This window comes from Euleptes europaea, chromosome 13, assembly GCF_029931775.1.
Source record: "Euleptes europaea isolate rEulEur1 chromosome 13, rEulEur1.hap1, whole genome shotgun sequence".
Lineage (NCBI taxonomy): Eukaryota > Metazoa > Chordata > Lepidosauria > Squamata > Sphaerodactylidae > Euleptes > Euleptes europaea.
The window spans coordinates 35,783,851-35,794,138 of NC_079324.1; the positions used below are offsets into that span (position 1 = coordinate 35,783,851).

A 10,288-nucleotide genomic window follows, 5' to 3' on the forward strand; every position below is an offset into this window, starting at 1 on the left:
GGAAGCATAAACACTAACTCTTGTTGGCTTCTGAGAAGAGGGGCTGTGGCATAGTGGTAGATAATCTGCTTGGCATGCAGAAGGTCCCTGGTTCAATCCCCACCATCTCCAGTTTAACGCTCTAGCAATAGGTGATGTGAAAGACTGCTGCCTGAGAGCCTGGAGAGCCGCTGCCTGTCTGAGTAGACAATATGGACTTTGAAGGTTGGAATCAGTATAAGGTAGCTTCATGTATTCAAGGTGCTTCTGGACTTGAATCTAACTGTTGTACTGTAGACCAACATTGCTACTTCTTGAAACTGCTGAAATTGTAAGTGTGTGCTATCATTATGAATGATGGAAGTGTGATAGAGACATAGATTAACAATGCAGTGTGTGGTTTGCTTTTGTTTGCCACTCTTTCTTTCAAATATAATGTAACAAGAATTATTTTCCCTACCAAACAACATAAAGGAAAAAATGCAAGTGGATTATTTATTCTACTGTTTGAGAGAGAAGGAAGAGGATATTCAAAGCAGTTGACCCCAAATTTACCTGCTGCAGCCAGTCAGAACTGCATTTATATTCATAAGTACAACTGCTCAGTCTCAATATGTACAACTTGAAGATGTGGTTGCTTTAGTCACTTGGCTTTTCGGCACAAAGCCAAGAATTTTTTTAAAAAAATGTCATGGCTTAGATTTAGAGGAGAATTGACTTATCAAGGATGGTATATATTTTTCCAGATCAGAGAAGATACATACCACAATTGAAGCCAAATCAAGGACCCAATTACAGTGCAATCCTAGATTTTCTTTCCTGGGAGTAAGGCCCATTGAATAAAATGTGACTTACTTCTCAGTAGAGCTGTTTAGTCCAGCATCTTGGAGCCAGCAGTGGTCAGATGCTTCTGGGAAGCTTACAAGAAGTGTCTGGTTTAATGTGGACCAATGCTCACACGTCAGCAGACCAGTGCAATACAAGCCTGGGCTATGAATCTGTGCCATGCACACGTAGTGGCCGAGGGCCCAGGTTAACAGGGACACTGGTTCCATGCAACATTACACAGGAAAATTATTTTTGCCTGCCAATAGTACACTTAAATGATGCTTGTGCTTCTCAACATGAAGGCCCATTTAACTTTTGTGACTAATACCCACTGACAGTCCTGTCTTTCTTGATTTTATCTAATTTTTAAAATCTATTTAAATTAGTCACCATTGTTGTATGTCGTGGCAGGGAATCCCATGAATTAATTATGTGTTATTTGAAAAACTACATTTTTGTCAGTTCTGATCTACTGCCAATCAGTTTCACTGGACGATCTCCAGTTCCAGTACTGAATTTTCTCAATCTGTTCTCCACACCATTATCAACTTAACTTAAGCCCCGTGTTTTACCTTCCAGAGAAGGTACTCCAACCTATTGAACACAGGAAGCTGCCTTATACTGAATCATACCCTTGGTCCATCAAAGTCAGTATTGTCTACTCAAACCGGCAGCGGCTCTCCAGGGTCTTTCACATCACCTACTTGCCTAGTCCCTTTAACTGGAGATGCCGGGGATTGAACCTGGGACCTTCTGCTCTACCACTGAGCCGTGGCCCCTCTCCTTATTGATCATTAAAGAGCCTTGTGATACCTTAACAACTGGAAGTCTTATTCTAACAAACCTTTGTTCAGTATCTGCCGAAGTTGACTCTAATCCTTTTAGAGTCAATCCTTTTAGATTGCCCCTTCTATGTGACTGTGCGGGATAAACTGCTATTCACTTTGCTCCAGTACAAGAGATACAGGAGTAATGAAGTGAAATGCAAATTTCTCTCGAGTGATCATGATCCTAAAATTACGGCTACCGTGGCTGAATTTCTTACAGGAGTTCTTAAAGAACAAGAAACGTTTTATTAACCCGACTTGTAACTTATATGTATTGCCCTTTGGAGGTAATGTTGTTGTTTTATCTCTGTCTTTTGGTAGGCCACAGTGGGTAGCCGTGTTAGTCTGTTTGCAGTAGTCAAAAAGGGCAAGAGTCCAGTAGCACCTTAAAGACTAACAAAAATATTTTCTGGTAGGGTATGAGCTTTTGGTAGGCCAATAGAGGTTAATGAAATGACTCTAATCCAGGAAAATTTAGGGTAAAGTAAAAATGTGCTAGTCTATCAGTTTCCCTGGCAGTCCCTCCCCGCGAAGGGGGACCACGAAGAACCACTCCCCCCGTGCTTGGCCATTCCGTTTTCTTTCCAGAACAGCCTCGCACCCTCCTCTCCCCTCGTTTCCTCTCCGCCCTGGAGGAACGTCATCGCGGCGCGCCGGAAGGAGACAGTGCGCGCATGCGCGCGTCTCCCTACTTAGCCCGCCTGCTCGCCCGCGCGCGCCCCCGGCGGTGGCTGAGGGAGGAGGGTGGACGATGGCGGCCTCCTCGGTGTGGAAAGGGCTGGTTGGGGTCGGACTCTTCGCCCTGGCGCACGCGGCCTTCTCCGCTGCACAGCGTGAGTGACGCCCGCGTCCTCTCCTGATTGATGCGCGCGCGCGTGTGGCTTGGGGAGATCTCGGGCCTGGGGCACGAACTTCCACCGTATACGGGGGGAGGAGGAGGAGGGCCGTGACGGGGAAGTCTAGGCCCAGGAGGGAGGCCCACGGGGCTGAAGACCCAGGTCAAGAAAGACTCGGTGCTTGGAACAGCTGCCTGAGCTGCGGGCGAAGCTTCCCCACCCCACCCCCACCCCAGCTTGGAGCTCGACGTGACCCTTCCTAGGGTCTGCATGTCCATTGGCTGCTAAGGGCACAGCTGTAGGGGCCTAAAACGTCAGGTTTTGGCAACCCTTCTAGGAAGTGGTTTTTGGAAGTGGCAGGAAGGAAGAGAACAGTGCTGGCTTCGGGGCAGAGATTGGGGTTGCTTGGGTGGTAGAGCCATTAAAGGTGGTGAGCACTGCTAAAATTGGAATGGAGAGGAAGGAATAGGGAGTGCCTGTCATTGTAATCAAGAAGAGCTTGCATATTGTGGGGGTCATGGTGATAAGCAAGCTTTGCCCTTACCATATTGTCTCCGAGAGCAACATTTGGCATCTTTAACCCATTCTTCCTCAGAGGAGCTCGGGGTGGAATGACAGAAATCCATTCACTTCTCTGGGTGCACTAGGGGTGGAGGCTAAACCTGCGCCTTGTCTCCTTGAGATCTTGCTCTTTGAGAATCGAGCCAACATTTACCTACCAAAATAAGAGTTTTGTAACACCTCAGACTAACAAATGGATTGTGGTTATCTAAACAGCCACTTCCTTGATTCTATTTCTTAGTCATGCTAGAACGTAATATTGTGTGGGGGTTTGGCTTTTTATATATATGGATTGTGTGTGTGTGTGTATACACACACACACACAAATATTACGTTCTAGCATATATATACACACACATATACATACATACGTTGTATGTATATATGTATAAATAAATAAACATTGAGGGAGGCATCTATGCATAGTGATCTTAAGGTGACATCTGGGGGAAAGCATGGTGGTCCCAAGAGCTGTATAAAAGGGACCAGCCCCTTTCCCCATTTGTCATTGCAACACTATGACAGACAAAAGCCAAACCTGATTCTTTCTTCAGTGCACTTCTCAGAAGCCTGGACCTGACAAATAATAGGATTGGTATCTGTGGTGGGAATGAGGACTGAGATGTAGGATAGTATTGGCAGTGTGAAGCCCAAAAAGGAAGAAATGGAGGTGAATGTCACAAATCAGTGGGATAATATTGGGAATGATCCAAATTGATAAAACTCAAAGGTAAAGGATGATATACTATATTGGAAGAATTGGGGTGAAAAAGCAGGAGATTAATAGCAGGCTATAACTATGGATAACCTAATAGGACAGGCATAGGATGGAACATAATATCAAATGAGATGTTAGGATGGATCATTGTGTCAATAGAAAGAGAGAGTGTATTTGTGTGGATTGGGAGGACAGTAAAGACAAAGAAGTAACATAGATTTGACAACACCCTCTAAAAAAATGAGCTCAAGAAGAGTCATTCCCTGGCCTAAATAGCCCAGGCTAGCCTGATCTCATCAGATCTCAGAAGCTAAGCAGGATCACCCCTGGCTAGTATTTGGAAGGGAGACCTCCAGGGAATACCAGGGTAATGACATGGTGGCAGGCAATGGGAAACAACCTCCAAACACCTCTTGCTTTGAAAACCCTACTGGGTTGCCATAAGTCAGCTGTGACTTGATGGCAAAAAGAGAGAGAAGAGTCAAGCAAAACCAGAGCATCCTGATTCCTACAGTGGCCAACCAGATGTCCAGTAGGAAATACAGAAACAGGACAAGAAGGCAATAATCCTCCGCAACAGTTGGCCCCCAGCAACTGGTATTTGATGGCATGCTGCCTCTGAATATGGAGGTTCCCTTTTTCTGGCGTGACTAACAGCTGCTGATTGATCCACCCTCAATGAATGTGTCCAGTCCCCTTTTAAAGCCACCTATTCATAAAGTCATTTATAAATGCCAGCTTGGTAGAATTGTGCAATGGTATGCCAAGCCTAGAAACATTACCCAGATTTGCAGAAGTACTGAGCAGCAGTTACTAGCACAACATTGTGTCTAAACCATTTCCACACCTCTGATTTACCTTCCAGATAAATTGATAGTAACAATCAGAACAAATCCAGAAGCAATCTGGATTTCAGTACAAGTGAACTGATAATTTCATGAAGTTGTCATGGAGGTCTCTTTTTCACATGTTTGACAGTGGCATTCCAGCCTGTCCCTAATATTATAGTCTTAAATTCTGCAATTTGTGGTCCTTTACTCTGGTTGAAATTATCTCTATGTACATGGATTGTGTAATTTCTTTGTTAAGGCAATTGCCCCCCCACCCCTGCAGCTGGTATTGTGGCATACTTACTACCTGTGTACGCAGAGGGTTTTTACAGTGTCACAGCTACTCACACATTTAGTAGCAGTAAAGTGTTACATATAATAGTAGATTGTTCTAAATAGTAGATTGTTCTAAATATTTGTATAAGCACCTTGGCCTGTTATGTTAGAAATACTGACATAATTATTGATGCACCTCTTCCCAACGCTACCACCTTAATCCTGGAATCATGTTGCAAATTTGCATAGATTGACATATATGTTTTAACTGGGTTCTGGAAAGTATGCATTAGATTGTGTAGTGCTGAATCCCCGTTACTGAAACTGATTAGAAATTCAAGGGAGCAGTAGACATGTTTTGTAGCAAAGTAGGCCACATGGTTGCTTTTAGTTGAAATGGCAATTAGTGGTAAAGGTTTTGTCTTTGTATCTGGAAATCAGGAAAATTCTTGTATTTCTTGGTCATACCTACCAGACACATTTCTCTTTCTATTAAAGAGACGTGGTGGGTGCATTATGAATTTTGCTTTGAAGATTTATTTACGTTATTTATTGTCCGCCTTTCTCACTGAGACTCAAGGTGGATTACACACACTGAGTCAATACAATCAACAGGATGGGACATACAATAAACAGTGAAAAAGGACTTGGGGTGTAGAACCAACCAGAAGTCTAAACAACAGAACTGCAGCAAAGCATAAGTGCTAACATGACACAGTAAACGATGCAAAATTACACAATGGGATCCAACCCAAACTATACACAGTAGTACAGACCACAGTCCCCAATAATTTATCCAAGTAACTTTGTGAAACATTTTGTACAGTGCTACCCTATTGCCTGCGTAGCGAAGCCCTCCTGAATAATTAAGTTTTGCATAGTTTGCGGAAAGCCAGGAGGGTGGGAGCCTTCCTGACTTCCTTGGGCAGGCCATTCCACAAGGTGGGGACCACAATGGAGAAGGCGTGTGTATGGGCATTTGTTCATTTTGCCCAATTGCAAGTTAGCATCTGCAGAAGGCCCTGCTCATATGAGCGAAGCTGTCATGGCAGATCATAGGGAGAGGGATGGTCTCGCAGATATGAGGGTCCAAGGCCATGAAGGGCTTTGCATGTGATAGCTGAATGCTTTAACTGAGCCCAGTAACTAATGGGCAGCCAGTGGAATGCCTGTAGAATGGGAATAATATGTATGCTGCATCTAGCTTCCGATAGTAGCCAAGCTGCAGCATTCTGCACCGGCTGGAATTTTTGAATTGATTTTGAGGGGAGACCAATGTGCAGTGTATTGTAGTAGTCTAGTCTCGATGTCACCGTGGCATGAATCCGGGGGACCAGTTCAGCCATATCAAGATAAGGGGCCATTTTTCAAGGTAGGCTGAGTTGGAAGAAAGCCTTTTTTGCAACTGCATTAACTTGTTTCTCCAGTAATGATGTTGGGTCCTTTATAACCCCGAGGCTCTTAACTGAGTCGGCAAGGGTCAGCCGAACCCTACTGAAAGTAGGGAACATAATGTCCTTCAAGGTCTCTGCCTTCCCAACCAGCATTACTTTTGTCTTTACAGGGTTTAGTTTCAATTTGTCCTCTCTTAGCCATTTAACTATAGCAGCCAGGCAGCAGTTTAGGACCTCTGTTGCATCACCAGGAGATTTGGGTAAGGATATATATGGCTGTATATCGTCTGTATATTGGTCACAGCCAACCTCAGAAACTACAAATGATTTGGCGTAAGGACATTAAATAAAGATTGAAGAGCATCGGAGATAGGATTGTACCCTTTGGGACCCCACAGGATGGGTCTCACAAGATCAGATTAATGCTGCCTGAAAAACTCTTCCTTTGCATTTCTGGAGGAGCTGAAGAGAAAATTCAGTAGCAACACCCTTTTGTGTATGCTCTGAGTATAATGAATGAATGAATGAAATTTGTCATTTACTGGTATGTCTTTATTTTATAGATCGTTCTTATATGAGGTTAACAGAGAAAGAAGATGAAACCTTGCCAGTGGATGTAAGTTGCATGTCCTTTCTTTCCTTGATGAGACTGCAGACTTGTAACTCCTAAATGTTTGTATTTAAGGGGTTTTTTAGTTGCAAGAAAGTCAAATTGAGTTCAGGGGAACAAATATTGAGTAGTTTGTGGAGCAGGAGTTCCCAATGTGGTTCCCGTGGGTGCCATGGTGCCTACAGACACCTTTTCTGGCACCCACCAAGTATTTTTAGGAAGTGGGTGGGGCCAGGTAGGGCTTTTGCCCAGCAAGGCTTCTGATTAACTGTTGGAGATTTGATTGGCTGTGCAGATTTTTTAAAATGTTGTTTTAGCAGCAGCTGCCACCACACCACAAGGATCTAAATTGTGCTACTGAAGTTTAGCTCAGGCAATCATTTTGTGGCTGGCTTTGCCTCTTGTGGCAGCCACTTTGTTGCTGTGCCCACCATGCCGTGTCAGAATTCCAAATGTGTCCACAGGCTCAAAAAGGTTGGGGATCCCTGTTGTGGACAGTCCCCTGTGTTGTTTGATGTGTTAGTTTTGTATACTTTGTTTCCACAACTGAATTGGAGCAATTTCTAGTTCTGCTAGATTTATTATTCTGACGTATATTGTAGCCACTGACCTGTGTCTGAGATTAAAACCTATCTTCAGTTTGGCCCCTGTCTCCTCCCATAGACACATCCCTCTAGGAATTCCCTGCTGTCTCCAGTCAATACTCAGAAAGCTACTGTACTCCCCATGCTCTACTGAGCAAACAGCTGCTCCCTCTGGCATTTGGCTGCTGTTTGTTTGTGTAAAGCAGTTGAGTGTCCTTCCATTACCTGGATCCTAACCTAATCAAGTCTTCCTTCTAGTGTTAGTTCTGAGAGGGCTGATTCTCTTTGCTTTGCTTTTATGTTCAAGTTGTGCTCAGAAAGCTGAATTCCAGGCATTGTTCTTGATGCTTGTGTCACAGAATTATAAGTATCAGCATAAGCCACACAATCAGTTCATTTTCATGATGTTCTCACAAGGATTGGTACAGCAGCAAAGTAGCTGCTTGCTTCAGGCTGTTTTCAGGCTGAACAAGGATTGAACCTGGATGCCTCAGGTCCCAGGCTGGATGTACTGCATTGTACTTCTCTGAAGCTGCTCGAAAAGCGCCACAAGCTTGGATATCAAAGACCAAACAAAAGGTATGAATTACTGTAAACCACTGATGTATTCTTCTTAATATATCTTTACAGATAGTTCTTCAAACACTGTTGGCCTTTGCGGTGACCTGTTATGGCATAGTACATATTGCAGGAGAATTTAAAGACATGGATGCCACTTCAGAGCTAAAAAATAAGTATGGTTATTTTTTTTACCCCTTTTACTTCCTCTGCTGTTACCACTCTTCTCATGTTGATCCCCGTTCTTTTTCTTGTCCTGCCTGCCAAGCAGCCGTAATGAACTTTCTTAGTAGGAGCCCATGCTTTCTGTACCATACCTCTGGCTGTGCAGAACAGGGCAATAGGGCAGGTGCTCATTGTCATCAATCATATAATGCTGGGACCATGGCCTTGCTGAACGTGGAGTTGAGATATTGCACCAGTGGACAAGGCAGGACCTTGGGTTGGATCCTATCCGGTTTTTCTGCTGGCACAAAAGGGAGGAGGTATAATCTTAACTGGATTCCCCCCTTCATTGCAGATGCATCCTGTGTTGCTGTTTGGCCATACATGTCCCACTGTTTGGCCATACAAGTCCCACTAGTCCTGGCACAGAGGACAAAAGGAGCTCTTCCCAGTTGTGCTAGTGGAAAAGCTGGCAGAATCCAACTCCCTTGGATCTAGATTGTTCTGAGTAATATTTATGGCGTCGCCTCCACTTCCACCCTATAGCCTTACCCCCTGGCCTTGGCTGTGTACTGCCATCAGTTTTTTTTTTGGGGGGGGGGGACACACTATCAGTAAGCATTCCAAGTCTTATCTCATTCCGCATCACCTTAACATGCCAGTGCTGTTCTCATTGCTCTGTACTCTTGCGGCTTACCTGAGGGTATCAGTTGATTGGAGAGAATGGGTCTGAGATTTCATTCAAGAATGTACGTCTGCAATGTTGGTTATGACAGTTTTTAAATACTTTGATTACAATTCTAAGCATGCTTTCTCAGAAGTAAGTTTCACAGAGTTCAATCAGACACACTAACTAATATGTGTGTAGGATTGCAGCCACAGCTTCACATATACCATTTTGGTCCAGGCAGAACTACCGACAGTTAATTGTGATGACTCCACACTCATTCCAATCTTTTTTTTCTCTTTCTCTTTAAAGGACATTTGACACATTAAGGAACCATCCATCCTTTTATGTATTTAATCACCGGGGCCGAGTATTATTCCAGTCCCCAGATACTGTCCATTCTTCCTCCAATCAGGATGCTTTGTCGTCCAGCGCATCGCTGAAGTTGCGAAAACTTGAACCTCTCCGACGTTAAAAAGATTTTTACAGATTCTAAAAATACAGCAGGACACTGAGCTATAATATTAAAGTTGAGGATGTAAAACACTTTTTTTTAATTTCTGGAGCAGTATTTATATTGATCTTCCAGACTTTATAAAATATATATATTATAAATATATAAATATTAAAGAGGACCTTCTCTGAACACTGTTAATGACAATGACTGAATTGTAAATTGGCAAAACAGTGTAAGCGGTTGCTAGAATTATGCTGTGAAAACATACCTTTTATCTTTCATCCATTAAACACCATCACGATTAATTTCACCTAAAACAAATTCTGTTACCAAAAGACAGATGATGGTTTTTATGCAACAGAAAAGCACAGAAGGGTTGTGGGTGGCTTGTACAGTTGTTTTATTCAGTGCTGAGGAAAGGGATGTTCTGTGTTTATTCTCTTTTCCTCCCTGCCCCCCTCCCAGAAGACAATGATTGTGTTACTTCTATGTCTTTGGCATTTTGGGTTGCAACATGCCCACAGCTTGATGTGATCCTCTTCGAAGAAAAGACCTGTTCAAAATGTCTGATCCCGAGTGCATTCACATGGCAGTGGTAGGTTTTCTCAACCTGAATTGTTGCCAGCTTCTTTTGTCTGTGGTCAGTACCCTTGAGCAACCCTGAAAGGCTCACAGCTTTTGAAATTAGAAGCAAAAATTGCAGTAGGTTTGCACCTATGGAGAGGAGTGTCGAATGATACCACTTTGATCCCATTTACTTCTTGTATCAAGCCCCACCTACATGCTTTGACTATTGCATATATTGTGCACAGTGGGGATTGGAGCCAAAAGTAGGGCTGAATTACACTGAGTCCACCACCCTTGCTGTGAGAAAAATGAGATTGCTGCTGTGAAATGTAGGAGGGCAGTAGCTAAGGACTATATGTTCAGGTGAGGGAGGGATTGTTGAATGACTGTTTTAGAACATGCATGGCTCATTCAAAGGAAGAGGTGGCTAT

General features: G+C 43.5%; 1 protein-coding gene across 1 annotated transcript; it reads left to right on the forward strand.

The window, feature by feature from the left end:
* The first annotated feature begins 919 nt into the window (after positions 1-919).
* On the forward strand, positions 920-9,386 carry MMGT1 (membrane magnesium transporter 1). Its single transcript, XM_056859005.1, has 5 exons — positions 920-1,011; positions 2,223-2,467; positions 6,813-6,865; positions 8,074-8,177; positions 9,146-9,386. Exons 1-5 carry the CDS (start codon positions 920-922, stop codon positions 9,306-9,308), a joined length of 657 nt encoding a protein of 218 aa, XP_056714983.1. The 3' UTR covers positions 9,309-9,386.
* The last annotated feature ends 902 nt before the right edge of the window (positions 9,387-10,288 follow it).

What these genes read in the sequence shown, in the direction of transcription:
- MMGT1 (XM_056859005.1), top strand. Translation starts at nt 920, where the DNA reads ATGTGGACCAATGCTCACACGTCAGCAGACCAGTGCAATACAAGCCTG. An exon ending in ATGAAACCTTGCCAGTGGAT is followed by an intron (nt 6,866 to 8,073) that starts GTAAGTTGCATG and finishes ATATCTTTACAG; the next exon opens with ATAGTTCTTCAAACACTGTT. An exon ending in ACTTCAGAGCTAAAAAATAA is followed by an intron (nt 8,178 to 9,145) that starts GTATGGTTATTT and finishes TTCTCTTTAAAG; the next exon opens with GACATTTGACACATTAAGGA.